Consider the following 16,572-nt stretch of genomic DNA (forward strand, 5'->3'; position numbering starts at 1 on the left):
CATGTGTGTGTGTTCAGTGACCGTCATGGGAGGGGGGGGGGGGGTGTGGGGGGGGGGAGGTGTCTCCGCTGCTGGAAGAAGAAGAAGAAAAAGGAGTCGAACGGATTTTGGTCCTAAATTTTATTTCAAGTGATAAAAAGGTTTTAAATATTCTTACATTTGACTTATTTATAGCTTCAGACGCCTGTTTGAAGTCACATGATCAATAATCAAGAATAATCAGATTCGTTTATGAAGCAAACAGCTGAAGGTTCTGTGGGATGAATGAGGCCCCGCCCATCCTGGAGCAGCAGAAACACCCACTTCCTGGGTTAGTTCTACGAGCCTTTTTGTTGTGAAAACAATTCACCGCCAGAACAGTAGATGGCGCAACGGAAGTCGAGCTTAGAGAAGCCTACCTCATGAGGTATATAGAAGAAGTCCACGCTGGTTTATTTACGTCCTCCCGGCTCCTCACACACAGTGAACGATGACAACAGAAAAAGGATGTTGGTGACGCGACAGTTTTTGCTGAATAAAGTGACACCCAGCGGGTCAAAAGGCTTTTGTTATCGTGTCTTAACGCAGCGGTTCCCCGGTCTTGTTTCCAAACTGCGTTGCTAATTCAACAGCTGCAACAGCTTGAAGCTACACGGAGGCAGCTAGCTCCCCCCAGCTTCCACACACAGTCAGCAGGGACACCCGATACTAACTACTACCAAGTGTTTGCTTCTAACCTGACGGTGTTTGAGAAACAGTGTCATGACAGCCGTGGGATTAAAGTCAGCGGGTCTTTGCGCTGTTCCCACCGCAGTTAGCATGGTGGCTAGCCCGCTACCCCCGTTATAAAAGTTCGTTATAACCTCATGTGACCGTACACACATGCTGTAAGTGCTCTAACCAGCCACCGTCAGCCGGACAACGCCGCTGGCTTAACACACTTGTCACATTAATCATAGAGTCGTAGTTGTGATTTTGGTTTATTGTGATGTAGGGAATGGAACAGGAAGTTTCCATTCCGAAATGCTGGCGTTAGCGGACCAATCACAGCCAAGTGCTATCCGTGGGCTGTCCGTCATTTCGACGTGTAGTTAGAAAAATGAGCGCGGCACGAAAAGCTCTCCGAGGAGCCTCGGAGAGCCTCGGAGAGGCCCGGAGAGGGCGTTCCACGTTGGAGAGGGCGGTCCTATCTGTCCGTGTCCGTCAAAACGGAGAAGCATACATTGGCCCCTTTAGTGCAGGACCGAGGGGAGGAGTCAATGAATCAAAGATTTTTAAAAGAGGAAATTAAAAAGATCAGCTGTTAATTCACTGAAGGTCACTCTCCTGCTCCTGATTGGTCCAGACTGGAGCGAGGAGGTGGAGCCACAGTCCTTTGATTCAAAGTGAAGATCAGAGAAAGTCAGGTTTTATTATTATCCTAAATTTTTCTTTATGAACTTGTAAAGCAGCTTGTCAGCGTCTGAAAGATGTTTCAATAATCAAGTTTATTATTATTTTATCGTGTCTGTGGAGAAGAACCAGGATGACTGAGTGGCTGTGGACCTGCAGCGCCACCTAGTGGGTCACAGGGGAAACAGGTGTGAGCAGGAAGGTCAGAGATTAACTGACAGATTATGAAGTTGATAGAAAAAGTATTTTATTTCATTTTTTTTACAATCAGTTGCAGTGACATCACAAACAGGAAGTGGAGGTCAAAGGTCACCACCGTGATGATGATCGCAAACGTCCATAGTGATTTATTTTCACAATAAAACTTTCACTCCAAGAAAAACACAAATCTTCAGATTTTTACACAAAAAATCAGGATCAATAAAAAGAAAACATTTCAACGTGTAAACATTCAGCTCCCGAATGAATTTATGTCTCAGAAAAAAATCTGCACAGTTTCCATGTTTCAGATTTTCTGTTGATTCTCAATCTTTAGATTTGAATGAGACAAAAAACTAAAATGATTTGAAGTTTTCTGTGTAAAAATCTCAAACTTCATCAGACTCGGATTTTAATGTGAAAATAAAATGAAATTTTCTTCAATAATATAAACATCAACACTTTATCATTAGACATTTTTGCATAGAATAGTTACCAAGTGAAAATAAAAACTTTCAAACAAATTAAAAAACGAACTGAACAAGTTTTATAATGAAACAGAAAATAATCAGTAAAAAGAGAAAAAGCTGAAATGAACCAGATTCTTATCGATCAGCTGATTATCATCAAACAGTTTTTAGACTTATTGATACAAGTCTTCATTTGTAACTTTTTCTCATTTCACAGAAAAAACACTGAAGAACAAAATAAAAGTTAAAAAAATAAAATATATTTTGTTTTGTTTCTTATAAAAACATGAACGACATAAAAGATGATTATTGAAGTTGAGGGGGGGAGATTAGAATAATGTATAAGAAATACAAAATACTCGTGAATTCTTTATGAAAGACAAGTATTAGTGTTTTTTAAAATAATATTGATCAGAATTAATATTGATCAGCTTGATTGATATTTGACCTTGAATGAAAATGAGTTTGATAGAAACATCGTTAAAAAATAGAAAGAGCAGCAGGACGCGAGTTAATAAAGACAATAAGATGATTGATAATATAATGGATGAATAAAATAACAGATTAATAGTCTAACTGGTTTATCATTGATGAATAATATGACTAATAATGATAATACTGCTGCAGTGAGTCTGTAAACACGTCACACAGTTCAACACCTTCATATGATTAAAACTCCTTCAGTCACATGACAGTAAAATAAAACAGGTTGATGATGAATATGAATCATTCCAATAATCAATAATTATTGATTCATTCATTTTCTTTCATCTACTTCAGTCCTCGTTTCTTTTTACTATTAATTCTTCACTGTTTTTTCTTCAGTCGGTTCATTATATATGAATAAAAAAGATCTAATTATGAATATGTATATTAGCATAACTTTTATTTTATAAATTTAGTTTTGTGATTGAAATAATTTAGTTAAGACATATTAGAGAAATACAATCGTAAATGACCAGGATCATATTTAACTAAAATAAAATAGATGAAAAATTGAATCCGAAATGAAATATGATCGATAATAAACAAATACAATTTAAATGTGTTTCAAATTTGAAAATTTGAAATAAATATGATTGACTCAATTAAAAAATTAACTGAATCAGAACTTTTAACCTTTGTTTCTTTTAATTTTAGATTCATATTTACCAAAATTTATTTTAAACGATCTACTTGTGCTTTTCTAAATAATTTTTTTGGTGAAACATAACTGAGTGAAATTCAACCCAAAGACTTTAAAAATAAATGATAATACTTTTTCATAATTTTATTAAAACTATAAATATAATTTTAAGTTTATATAAGTGTGAAGTAAAACATGAATAGAATCTATAAAATGATTTTCTGATCCTTTAAGGCTTTGATCTTTGAAAAATAAATTCAGTGCTGAAACTTTTAAACTCTGAAAGAAAATAATATTAAAACATGAAAACTTCAAACAAAGCTCTGCATCTTCATCATCCTCCTCATCGTCACTTACGTTCTCTCTCTTTACAAACTCTTCTTCACCTGAGAGAGCGACGAGGAGGAGGAGCCTGTTTAGTCCTTCATGTTTCCACAGTTCTGATGTTCCTCCTGCTGCAGGAGGAGGAGGAGGAGGAGGAGGAGGAGGAGGTGGAGGAGCTGGAGGAGGAGGAGGAGGTGGAGGAGGAGGAGGAGGACGAAGGCTCCATCTACAGCAGTGAACACCTGAAGAAACTCTTTTTGGAGCGAGACTCTGTGATCTTCACTGGACCAGCGCCACCTGGTGGGTTATTGTCGTTCTACAGAAAGAAGAAGGAGAGAGAGAAGTTTGTTTAGACTCATTATTCTTCATCACAAAAATACAATAAATCATAAAACTGTCATTAAATGTGACATCATGAAAGTTTCATAGTTGAGTGAGTTTTCAAATCAGTCACAGCAGTTTGTCATGTAGACGGGTCAAAGGTCAAATTGTTGTTTGTCAAGTTCAGAATTAAATCCTCACTGATGAAGATGAAGATGAAGACATTGTTCTTTAAGGGACTCACCATCTTTCTGTTCAGTCTCATCATGATGTCTCTGGCGAGTGTGAAAAAGCTCTGAAGACATAAAAACACATCAGTGTGTGTGTGTGTGTGTGTGTGTGTGTGTGTGTGTGTGTGTGTAGACATATAGTGAATCGTATATTAAACATGTGACTGATAAAGGATGAAGATCAGAACTCACCTCCTCCACGTTGATGCTGGACTTTGCGCTGGTTTCTAGAAACTTGATTCCGTAATCTATCGCCAACTGAACCAGAGACAAAGTCACGTTTGATATTTTCATATTAAACTTTAACTTGTTAATTATGAATCCACCAGTTTCTGTTAACATCAGTTGGAATCTGCTCAGTCACCTTCTCTCCTCGTTCTCTGGACACTTGTCTCTTGTCGTTCATGTCACATTTGTTTCCCAGAACCATTCGCTCCACGTCCGAGGACGCGTGCTGGACAAGAGACAAAGAGACAGAGAGACAGAGACACAGAGACACAGAGACACAGAGACAAAGAGACACAGAGACACAGAGACACAGAGACACAGAGAGACAGAGACACAGAGACACAGAGAGACAGAGACACAGAGACAAAGAGAGACAGAGACACAGAGAGACAGAGACACAGAGACACAGAGACACAGAGAGACATAGAGACACAGAGAGACACGTGAATCTCTGGGTTTTGCTCAAGTGCACGGCAGCAGGAGGAGCTGGAGTCAAACCACAGACCCTGAGATTAACTGTCAGACAAAAGTTCTACAGATTTAACTGTTTTAAACAGACGAAATATAAATATGATAAATATATGACATTAGATATAATAAATACAACAATAAGTAACATATAATAAATGTAATATAATAATTATAGGAAACATATCTTGTTTTCTACGAGACTCAGTGGCGTCGACCTCCAGCAGAAAAACTACGTTAAAAATATAAACATGATCCCATGCGATGAAATGATGTCACTTCCTCCTTACGTTTTGAAACGGACTCTTCCCATTGGCTCACTGAACTGACCCCGCCCCCCTCACCTCTTCAATGTTCCGGATCCAGTTCCTGATGTTGTCGAAGGATTTCTCGTTGGTGATGTCATACACCAGCATGATGCCCTGAAACACAGCGGACAGGAAGTGACATCAGAACAGGAAGTGACATCAGGACAGAGAGTGTTTATCTCTTGTTTATATAAACTGAACCTGAACATCACAGATTGTTTAGATGTGACTTAAACTGTGGTTAAAGTCATCAGACTCATCAAACTCATCAGACTCATCAGATTCAGACATCTGGATCTGGTGATGAAGTAAAACCTTCAAACATAACTTCTCAGTTCTATATCTATAGATCTAGATATAGATCTATATATATCTCTAGAGTGTATATCTGAGGTGCTGAGGAAGGGGCGTGTCTTACCATGGCTCCTCTGTAATAGGCTGTCGTGATGGTCCTGAACCTCTCCTGACCCGCCGTGTCCCTGAGGAAACAGGAAGTAGACAGTAGTGGTCAGTTCGACCAATCAGCATCATCATCATCAGAGAGTGTGTGTGCGCCTGTTTTTCTATAGTTGTCAAAACCATCGCTGTGAGGACATTTTGGTATTAGGGTCAGACGTAGGTTTAGGTTGGTGTGTGTGTGTGTGTGTGTGTGTGTTTCTGTGTGTGTGTGTGTGTGTGTGTGTGTGTTTCTGTGTGTGTGTGTTTCTCTGTGTGTGTGTGTGTTTGTGTGTTCCACACTCACCATATCTGAAGTTTGATTTTCTTTCCCTCAAAATCTATCGTCCTGATTTTAAAATCAATTCCTGAAAGAGACAGAAGCGAGTGTCAGGTCACATGATGATCCACCAACAGTTTCAGCTCAGGAGCGCTCCCTGTGTACAGAGTCTGTTAACTCCGCCCTGCTGGAGGAATGAGGTGCGTTTGTTTTGCAGCTCTGCAAGTTACATCTGTCAACTGAGTGGGCGTGTCTCTGCAGGAGAAACAGGAAGTCAAAATATTTTTAACAAATGACTTCCTGCTTCAAAGAGAAAAACTCTGTTTCCTCCCTAACTCCTCCCTCACTCTTCCCTCACTCTTCCCTCACTCCTCCCTCACTCCTCCCTTATTCCTCCCTCACTCCTCCATCACTCTTCCCTCACTCTTCCCTCACTCCTCCCTGACTCCTCCATCACTCCTCCATCACTCCTCCCTCACTCCTCCCTTATTCCTCCCTCACTCCTCCATCACTCCTCCCTCACTCTTCCCTCACTCCTTACTTATTCCTCCCTCACTCCTCCCTCACTCTTCCCTCACTCCTCCCTTATTCCTCCCTCACTCCTCCATCACTCCTCCCTCACTCCTCCCTCACTCTTCCCTCACTCCTCCATCACTCTTCCCTCACTTCTCCCTAATTCCTCCATCACTCCTCCCTCACTCTTCCATCACTCCTCCCTCACTCTTCCATCACTCTTCCCTCACTCCTCCCTCACTCCTCCATCACTCTTCCCTCACTCCTCCCTCACTCTTCCATCACTCCTCCCTCACTCTTCCCTCACTCTTCCCTCACTCCTCCATCACTCTTCCCTCACTTCTCCCTAATTCCTCCATCACTCCTCCCTCACTCTTCCATCACTCCTCCCTCACTCTTCCATCACTCTTCCCTCACTCCTCCCTCACTCCTCCATCACTCTTCCCTCACTCCTCCCTCACTCTTCCATCACTCCTCCCTCACTCTTCCCTCACTCTTCCCTCACTCTTCCCTCACTCCTCCCTCTCTCCTCCCTCACTCCTCTCTCCATCTTCTCCTCCGTCAGCCGCTGACGACCTCATCAGCTCCATCATCATCATGATTCTAACGTCTGAGTTCCTCTTGTTCACGTCTCAGTTGTTGTGATGTTTCATTTCTTCTGTTCAATATGAGACAAAGGTGACGTCACAACTGTTTATTATTATTATTATTATTATTAATTATTTAGCCTTTAAATTGATTGAAGAAAAGCAGATTTTATTTATTCTTTATTATAACTAACGATCATTTTTACTTTCAATTATTTAATCAGTTACTGTCTCTGTTAATCATCGATGTTCTGTGTAGAGGCACAGATGATGTATCAGATTACTTTAGATGTATCAGATTACTGTAGATGTATCAGATTACTTTAGATGTATCAGATTACTTTAGATGTATCAGATTACTGTAGATGTATCAGATTACTTTAGATGTATCAGATTACTTTAGATGTATCAGATTACTGTAGATGTATCAGATTACTGTAGATGTATCAGATTACTGTAGATGTATCAGATTACTTTAGATGTATCAGATTACTGTAGATGTATCAGATTACTTTAGATGTATCAGATTACTGCAGATGTATCAGTAACAGCGAGTTGAAGTCCCGGTGGTCGATGAGTCACTGACACGTCATCGCTCTGACAGCTTCGGCGCTGAGAGAGACTTCCTGACAGGAAGCGTGATGTCACGGTGAAGCAGCTCAGGTTTCCTGTCTGAGCGGGCGGCGGCTGACAGCAGCTCCCAGGTCACGATGCCCACGTCTCCACCCACAGGAGGAAGTGACCTCACAGCTCCACAGGAAGTCACCACTTCACTGCTGCGTTCACTTCACGAGTTTTATCACAAACAGTTTTCACTCTGCTGTTAAACAGGTGAAGAAGTGAAATTTGCTTCAGGTAAATTAACACTTATGAGTCCGACTTGTGAACTCAGGGGAAACTCATGTAGCCTGACTTCATGGAGAAGCAGTTTGACATCACACAACAATGGCGGCGCTCATAGAGACTTGGAGACTGCAGCTGAGGCTCGTTGACCCTCTGTCGGATTATAAAGTAAAATCAAATGTATAATGGCGTCTGTTGCCTCATGAGTCGTTTCCTTCCTCTTGTGTTTCTGTTTGAACGGCGGCTGCTCAGCTCACGAGACAAATGAACCTCAGCTTCTCACGGTCAGACATGTTTGTTTCTGTTTGACGTCTTCACCGTGCAATGGAACGTCTGGAAGTCGTTGTTGGAGAAGCAGCTTCAGTTTTGGCTAAATGCTAATATGCTAACATCAACTGCATCAGTGCAACTGGAACACACACACACACACACACACACACACACACACACACACACACACACACACACAGTGTCCTCAATACTATGATAATAACTTCAAACTGGTCCTCAGAAAGACAGGAGTACAAGCACACACACACACTGAGAGGTCAGCTGACCCCGCCTCCTGCTGACAGAGCGTCCTCTGTCCCCAGCAGCAGAGGAAGTGGGAGCTCATTTAACTTTCATACAGACCAGCAGCTGAACTGGGAGAAATGTGACATGATGTCGCTGTGATGTCACTGTGATGTCACTGTGATGTCACTGTGATGGGACTGTGGTGAAGCAGGCAGACGAATAACTGCAAGTCTCACAGGTCAGAAGACTCCGCCCACTCCAACACAGCTGAGACAGGTGACCCTGCAGCTGTGGAGTCAGGATCCAGATGGACCAACATGGCCGACTACTAAACTGAACCTGAACCGGGTGTGAACCTGAACCAGGTCTGAACCAGAACCAGGTCGGATCCTGAACCAGGTCTGAACCTGAACCAGATCCGAGCCTGAACCAGGTGTGAACCTTCACTCCTCACAGGAACGGTCCTCACTGAGATAGGAACTCAGACCCTCACACACACCGGGCGGCAGAGTGACAGTGTTGAGAGACGAAGACGATCTCACTTCCTGTTTCCACCAGAGAGACAGAGGAGCTACACACAGGAAGCACTGTGTGTGTGTGTCTCTCTGTGTGTTTGTCTGTGTGTGTATGTGTGCTGGTGTGTGTGTGTGTGTGTGTGTGTGTGTGTGTGTGTGTGTGTGTGTGTGCGTGTGTGTACCTGTATGTCGATCAGAGGACCTGCAAGAGCTTTTAACATGTTAAGGACATTTCACCCTGACGAGGACATGGAGACCCTCAGTGACTGTACATAAAGACCATTGTGGTGATTGCGTCATCCGGGGTCAGAGTACACTAGTGATTGTGGAGTGTATCAGGATCCCGCCCATACACCCCCTCAACCAATCAGGAGTCAGTCTCAGCTGTCAATCATGATGTCTCAGCAACAGAAACCATCTTTAACAAACATTAGTTTTCTTCTACTTTGATTTTTTCAGTTTGGTCCATGTCCCCTCTGCTAACATGGAGGGGGCGGGGCCTGCAGCCAGACACCAGGGGGCGTTCCAGATGTTTTGGCTTCACCTGTCGGACTTGACTCCATCTTGACAGTGTGAGTGACAGTTCATCGATCAGCTGATCAGAGCTAGGACAGATGTTGATGTCATAGTGACACACACACACACACACACACACACACACACACACACACACACACACACACACTCACACTCACAGACTCACTCACCGATCGTGGAGATGAACGTGGTGTTGAACGCGTCCTCGCTGAACCGGAACAGGAGACAGGTTTTACCGACGCCGCTGTCCCCGATCAGCAGCAGCTTGAACAGATAGTCGTAGGTCTTCGCCATCCTCCCGAGTGGTCCCGGTGTTTCCGGTAACGGAGCCTGCTCACGGTGTCCGGGCCCCTGCTCGACCCCCGGCTCGGCTGCTCTGTGGTTCCGGGCTGGACTCGGGTTCCGTGCTGGACTCGGGTTCCGGGCTAGTTTCCACTGACACGGACCCTGGAGCAGGAAACGGTTCCGCCTCAAGCTGACGGGAATACACCCACTACACATCCGGAGCACGACTTTCAAAATAAAGCGCTGTACTCTGTATGTTATATTAACTGATTTAATCTTCAATCATCATTTCATATTAACATAACATTTAGTGTATGTGACGATCAACTGCTCCAATTTGTAATTATATCATTGAAATCATGCGTTTGATTCATTCATAATTCCCAAGTTATTTAAAAAAATATTAATGTTTAACATTAACTTTATCATAAAACACGGAATTATGTTGTATCAGATGAATTTTATTATGATGTGGATGATATTTTGTGTCAGTAACTTCCTGTATTCAGCCACTGATGAGAAAATCCAGTGTGACGGAATCACGGGCTTTTATTTCGTATGTGAGTCAAGCGTTTCCGGTCTGTCATCGCGCAGCTTGGCGCGTGCAGGGGGCGTGGTGCTGTGAAGTTGATTCTCGGTGTGCGCGTGTGTGTGTGCGTGTTATAAACTCGAATCTAATGGAAATGTCTTTGAAACGTTGATAAATCACATGAAACTCAAATGAATCCAAACAGAATCAAAGAACCTGCTGACGAGCTGAATAAAGGTTAAAGGTCAAAGGTCACATCAGATACTGATCTGCAGCTGAATCCCTACAGACTGATCTGCTCAGGTCTGGACTCTGATCATGTGACAGAAGTTTCAAACGAACAGCAGTAGGGCCTTTGCACTCGGGCCCTAATTATAATGTACATTCATAACCCCCCCCCCCCCCCCCAACAAGATGACACACATCACCTTCCTCAGCTCCAGTGTTTGAAAAGCCCTTTTTATTTGAGAGTGAACACGTTAAAGCAGCGACACTTCATGTTTGCTGATATGAAACATCTTTCATATATAAAGTTCATATTTCTGAGTGAACCTGAACAGAGCAGCTCCATGGTAACAGGAAGTAGAAACAATAAATAATAAGTCAAACTGCAGCAGAGTTAAAAAAAATAGTAAATATCCGGAGTATCAGGACGACAGAGGCAGACTAAAGATATCAATATTATAATCGTGATTATTACTGAAATGAGTTATTTCAGAGTTGGTCAAGTCAAACTTGTGCGTGTTTCGGAGAATGTTTCATCATGTGACTCACACAGCTTCCTGCAGAAGCCCCGCCCCCTCCACATTATCATCACAGGTACAAACAGGTAAACAGGTGAAACCGCCAATCGCCCGCTGCAGAGACACAACCAGCCAGCAGGGGGAGCAGGGGGGGGACAAGGGGCGGGGCCTGTGATGGAGCTGGTTCTGGTGGGCGGAGACTCGGGCTCCGACAGCAGCTCAGTCCAGATCCTGAACGCGTCGGCAGATCTCCGCCGTGAACTCAGAACACTTTGAGTTTCCTCCGAGGTCTCCAGTGAGAACCTGAGAAACAGAGCCTTCATCAGTCAGGTCATCATCATCATCATCATCATCATCATCGACTACAGGATGAGTGACAGGCCTGATGATCCTCACACAGTAGAAACATGTGTCATGTGATCTACATGTTAACAACTCCTCTGCCGCTCACCTTCTTGTCTCTGATGGTGTCGAAGCAGGCCGTCTGGATCTTGTTGCCGTAGGAGTGGAGGCCCATGTGACGCAGCATCATGACGGCGCTGAGCAGCAGGGCGGTGGGGTTCGCCATGTCCAGCCCGGCGATGTCCGGGGCGGTGCCGTGGACCTGAAGGACCAACACAAACCAATCAGACACAGATAGAGGCTCAGCTCTGTGGGTTGGAGCCGTGACATCATCAATCGTCTTCAGTCTCATGAGTTTGTTCCTTTAAACTTTATCAAAGAGAAACGCACCGATTCAAATATGGCGACTCCGTTGGCGCCGATGTTCCCGCTGGGCGTGACCCCGAGTCCTCCGATCAGACCGGCACACAGGTCACTGAAACACAGACACGTCCTCCACGTTAACGTCCTGCGCTCACGTCCTCCCACACGTCTCAGTCTCATGCAACCAGTAGACACTCACCTCAGAATGTCTCCGTACAGGTTGGGCATCACCAGGACGTCAAACTGGGTCGGGTCCTGAACCATCTGAAAGACACAGAGACCAGGACGTCAGGACATCGACTCAGAGACAATGGACACTGATCCATTTCCATACGTTTACTCTGCTGGTCAACAACAGACTCTGCTCCTCTTCTGTTTTCTAGTCACTCTCACTTTGAGCTGATCTTTATAAAAACTGCTGAATTCATATTCATGTTCCTGGATTAACAGGGCGTCGCTTCTTCTGCAACAAGGAAGTTCTAAAAATACTGTGTTGTGTGATAATCTGTGGGAAGAACTACTCGTGTGTGTGTGTGTGTGTGTGTTTGTGTGTTTCTGCTCGTCTCTGTCGCCCGTGTTTGAACACATTTCTCATAAACTCTCAATCAAAAAACACTAAAGTAAACTTCAGTTCAGTTCCATCACTAAAACAATGAACGTGGAGGAAAACGTGAATCGGTTTTGTTCTGTCTCTGTCTCACCGGTGCAGAGACGTCCACGTCAAGCATGAGAACTTACATTGAGACAAACTGTGTCCAGGTACATCTCAGTGAACTTGATGTCTTTGAAGGTCTCTGCAACCTCACGACACTTCCTGAGGAACAGACCATCTGACATCCGCCTGAGAGAGAGAGAGACAGAGAGAGAGACAGAGAGAGAGAGAGAGAGAGAGAGAGACAGAGAGAGAGACAGAGACAGAGACAGAGAGAGAGAGAGAGAGAGACAGAGAGACAGAGAGACAGAGAGACAGAGAGAGAAAGAGACGGACAGACATACAGAGAGAGAGAGAGAGAGAGAGACAGACTGTTACTGACACAGTCACGATGAGACTCCCGTGCACTGAACCTGCCTCAGGGAGGACAGTGAACGCAGTGAGGACACTGAGGACAGTGAGGACAGTGAGGACAGTGAGGACAGTGAGGACAGTGAACGCAGCACAGGCACATGACGTCCTCTCTGTTCTTTTGAACGTCTGAATCTGATCACCGAGACATGTTGGATTTAAAAGGTCAGAGACGATCAGCTGCTGTTTGTCTCTGAAGACGTTTTCAGGCGTGACCTGTGGATCCGGGTGTTTACACAGAGATCACTTGGTTTGGATCTGCGGAGTCCAGAGCTGGTCTGAGAGCAGCTTCATTGACACAAACTGTCCCGAGTCCTAGTTCTCAGCAGTTAGGATCATTATTGACTGTCTTTGTCCTGTTCTCTGTCCTGTCCTGTGTCTACTGTCCCCTTCCCCGTGTCCTTTGACCCCTAGAATATAACGAATACACCAGATGTCATTTCCATCATCATCTCACTCTGCTGGAGGGCCTGTGATTGGCTGCTGGACTCAGAGGGACTCACATGATGTTGGCCTTGTGGACGGCCGTCACGCTGCTCCTCTGGTTGTTGCGGGCGTACTCGAAGGCGTACTCAGCGATGCGTCTGCTGGCGTCCTCTGTGATCAGCTTGATGCTCTGGACCACGCCGTCCACGATCTGCAACAGCAAAGAGACAGACAGGCTCAGATCCACACGTCCCCAGAGCGGTGTGGACGTGATGCTCACTGTGTGGGGACACTTCACTGAACCACAGGTCTTCAGAACTAACAGCTGATTGGACTGAAACTAATGTCCTCGTATTAATGTCCAGTAAATGATTCAAGCAGCTTGAACCTTTGGATTCACAGCTGAATAATAAGTTTGTCTTTATGTTTTAAATGGTTAAATACATTTGACTGTAGATTTAAATAAAGTTACACAGATGAACACTGTGGATTTGAATAGGACATCACACTTCAGAGGAAAGTGTCCACAGAGCAAACAGAACATTTGGATGAAGGTGGATGATGTGACAGAAGTGATGAGTGAAGAGAGGAAGAGGAAAACCACAGAAACCAAACAGAAGGAAAACGAGTTCATCACGGATCAACGTGAGGAACGAGTCCACTGTCAGCTGATCTGCACCCAGTTAGCTCGCTTACGCTAAGCTAACTGTTCCTACCCGTTTCCAGCCTTTGTGCTAAGCTAGGCTAAGAGTTTCCCCCTGCTTCCAGTCTTTATGTTAAGCTCGACTAACTGGTCTCTGAAGTGGATTAGATCCAGATGTGAGCTGACAGTGAGAACTGAGGCACATCAGGAGTGGGCGGGGTCAACAGGTGAGGTTCAGGAAGCGTATATAACTGAGCTGCTTCCTCCTCCTTCTTACCCCGAGGACGAACAGGAGCAGAGCACCGTGTGATGTGATCCTGATCGTCTCCCCAGTATTCACACGGTTTTCTGAGAACCTTTATTGACAGTTTCCTCTTGAACAGTTTGAACTGTAAATAATAACATGATGTTTACTTTCGGGTGAACTGACCCTTTAACATCTGTTTCACTCTGACCTCTTGTCATGTGACGTGTGGTCCACTCACCTGGTGTTCGATGCCGCTGTACTCGCCCTCAGTGTTCTCTCTGATGGTGACCAGGTTGACGTCAGTGTACGGGGTCTTGTAGCCCTCGATGGAGACGCAGGGGCGCACGTTGGCGTAGAGGTCAAAGGTCTTCCTGAGCAGCAGGTTCATGGAGGGGTGACCTGCAGCGATGGGCGTCTTCAGGGGTCCTGCAGGACAAAACGTTTCAACTGATGAGGATTCAACTAAAAAAAACAAACGTCCTGAAGGTCGAACAGGCGGCGTCCACTGACCCTTCAGTCCGATCTTGCTCTTGTCCATCGAGTCTTTAGCATCAGCAGGAATCATCCACCTCCCACCAGGTCCCTTAATGGCCGTCACGTTGCGCTCCTCCCAACTGATCGGCGCCTGAACAAAAAACACACATCAGCTGATTGTCGCACGTCGGGACAAAAGAAGAGAAACGTCTCCGGCTCACTCACTTTAGCTGCTTCAAAGATCTTCATCACAGACGCAGAGATCTCTGGTCCAATCCCGTCGCCGGGAATCATAGTGACCGTCTGCATCTGAGCAGGGAGAGAGAGAGAGAGACAGAGGGACGGACAGAGGGACGGACAGAGACAGAGACAGATCTTTGGTCAGCTGCTCAGACACATTGCAAAACACACAGAAACACACAGATGAGAAGTTCAGTGTAGTCGGGTTTCACAGGGACTTCACTCAGCGTGTGTGTGTGTGTGTCTGTAGGGCCTGACCCTGAAATACTCACCCCTCTGGAAAAGGAAGCTGAGGACAGAGCGGGTCTCCTCACCACACCCCCCACCACCTGGGACAGCTAGAGGGCACAACAGAAGGTCACTTCAACACACCAGGCCCAATAAGCTCACAAACTTCCTCTCTCTCTCTCTCTCTCACACACTATAACTAAATAATTAACAGAGGTTAAATTGAAGTGTCCTGGCTCGTGAGCACGTGACTGAAGCTTCGGACTCGAACACAGCTCGTGTCACTTTAACCTTGTTGAAAACAGTCCATGGTTTTCACACCTCGTTCATTTGAAACTTCTCAGGTTCTGAATCTCATTGAATAATGAAAACAAACTAAAAGTGTGAGACTCGTTCTGTGAACATCTCCTCGTGGTTCTGTGTGTTTGGATCTCTATGGAACGTGAACGTGACCCACTCTGTTTCCATCAATGAGCAGTTCACTATATAAATCAAGTCTGTGACAGACATCCTACTCGCGCCGAACCGTGCACGTGGACCCGAGCTCAGCTGTGGAGCTCTGACGTGGTTTCTCGGAGCTGTGGATCGAGTCTAAACTACAGAAGAGACTTGAATTCATAGTTTTCTAAACGCGGTTTGGTTCCGGTGTCTCAGTCCGCCCCCGCAGCCCGAGCGGCACCGGGAAGCTCCCCGCTGTCACCGGGGAGTCTCCCGGTTCACTGGAGACAGGCTCCCCGGTGACAGCGCGAGGCTCCGTGACGACCGAGCACCGACATGCGGACAAAGTGGAGGGCGTCCCGGGGAGAAGGAGGAGAGTCCCGCGGAGGCTCGACCCGCACCGACTGAAGGACACACGGCTAAGCTGCTAGTTGCTAAGCTGCTGGCGGCTAAATGCTAACAGCTGTGAATACAGGAGTTTGAGATAAAAACCAGTGTTCCCAGTGGAAACCAGTCTGCAGATCCCACTCACGCGCCAGTTCACACGCGTTCCACTGTCGTTCACCACGTTCACTCGCTCATTTCACTCAGTTTCTCACCATTGACCTCCACGCGTTGCCAGCCATTCTGCTCACTGGGACAAAGATCCTGCGACACACACAGAGCTGCCACTCCAACAGTCTCCTCCCAGCACAACCAGTAAGAGATCCGATCAGACGGGATCCGATCAGACGAAACCAGAGGATCTCTGCAAGTGGAAATCATTCTCACACTTTAAAATAGAAACTGAGAAATAAACACAAAAAATGTATTGTTTATTTTGTTGTAGACAATTCATATTTTGTTTAGTTTGTGAAAATGTGAATTTGTGAAGTAACCCGTAATTAAAGCTTAAAGATTAATGTAGTGGAGGAACATTTTTATTCTAGAATATGAAAATATAAATACTTGTGTATCTATGTGTATATCTGTATGCAGCAGGATGGGATCATACATAAAAAAATAGAGGTGAGGAAGAACTGGTTATTTTCCATCGCTGGTTAAATGGATTAAAAACAAATCATTATTGACAGAGCTCAGATTTTTGTGTGTGTCATTTTGAGGTTCATACACTGTCAACTTTATTTAATATTATTCATCCTAAATATTACATTCTTATGTGAAATTTAACCCTAAATTAATTTAAAAATCACTGATTTGATTTGCAGAACGTTGCTGTGATTCACCTGTGATACAATAGACGATCTTTGGTGCACAGCGGAAGTGGATGACGTCTTCACC

The 16,572-nt window shown here is 44.7% G+C and overlaps 2 protein-coding genes across 3 annotated transcripts; both read right to left on the reverse strand.

Moving 5' to 3' along the window:
* Positions 1-1,601: 1,601 nt before the first annotated feature.
* Positions 1,602-9,738, reverse strand: LOC128445491 (ras-related protein Rab-8B). 2 transcript variants are annotated; one of them, XM_053428219.1, is made up of 9 exons: positions 9,441-9,738; positions 5,787-5,847; positions 5,463-5,523; positions 5,081-5,158; positions 4,405-4,494; positions 4,233-4,298; positions 4,055-4,105; positions 3,699-3,805; positions 1,602-3,656 (listed from the first exon to the last, which is right to left on the reverse strand). In XM_053428219.1, exons 1-8 carry the CDS (start codon positions 9,562-9,564, stop codon positions 3,716-3,718), a joined length of 621 nt encoding a protein of 206 aa, XP_053284194.1. In that variant the 5' UTR covers positions 9,565-9,738; the 3' UTR covers positions 1,602-3,656; positions 3,699-3,715. The 2 variants fall into 2 exon arrangements, with proteins under 2 accessions (XP_053284194.1, XP_053284183.1); XM_053428208.1 differs by having other exon boundaries at positions 3,690-3,805.
* Positions 9,739-10,522: 784 nt separating this feature from the next.
* Positions 10,523-15,970, reverse strand: LOC128445456 (isocitrate dehydrogenase [NAD] subunit alpha, mitochondrial). Its single transcript, XM_053428138.1, has 11 exons — positions 15,891-15,970; positions 14,898-14,963; positions 14,611-14,694; positions 14,422-14,536; positions 14,150-14,337; positions 13,099-13,232; positions 12,271-12,373; positions 11,732-11,796; positions 11,560-11,644; positions 11,279-11,431; positions 10,523-11,130 (listed from the first exon to the last, which is right to left on the reverse strand). The coding sequence occupies exons 1-11, from the start codon at positions 15,915-15,917 to the stop codon at positions 11,047-11,049; spliced, it is 1,104 nt and encodes a 367-aa protein (XP_053284113.1). The 5' UTR covers positions 15,918-15,970; the 3' UTR covers positions 10,523-11,046.
* Positions 15,971-16,572: the final 602 nt, after the last annotated feature.

This window comes from Pleuronectes platessa, chromosome 1 (genome assembly GCF_947347685.1).
Source record: "Pleuronectes platessa chromosome 1, fPlePla1.1, whole genome shotgun sequence".
In the NCBI taxonomy this organism is placed as follows: Eukaryota; Metazoa; Chordata; class Actinopteri; order Pleuronectiformes; family Pleuronectidae; genus Pleuronectes; species Pleuronectes platessa.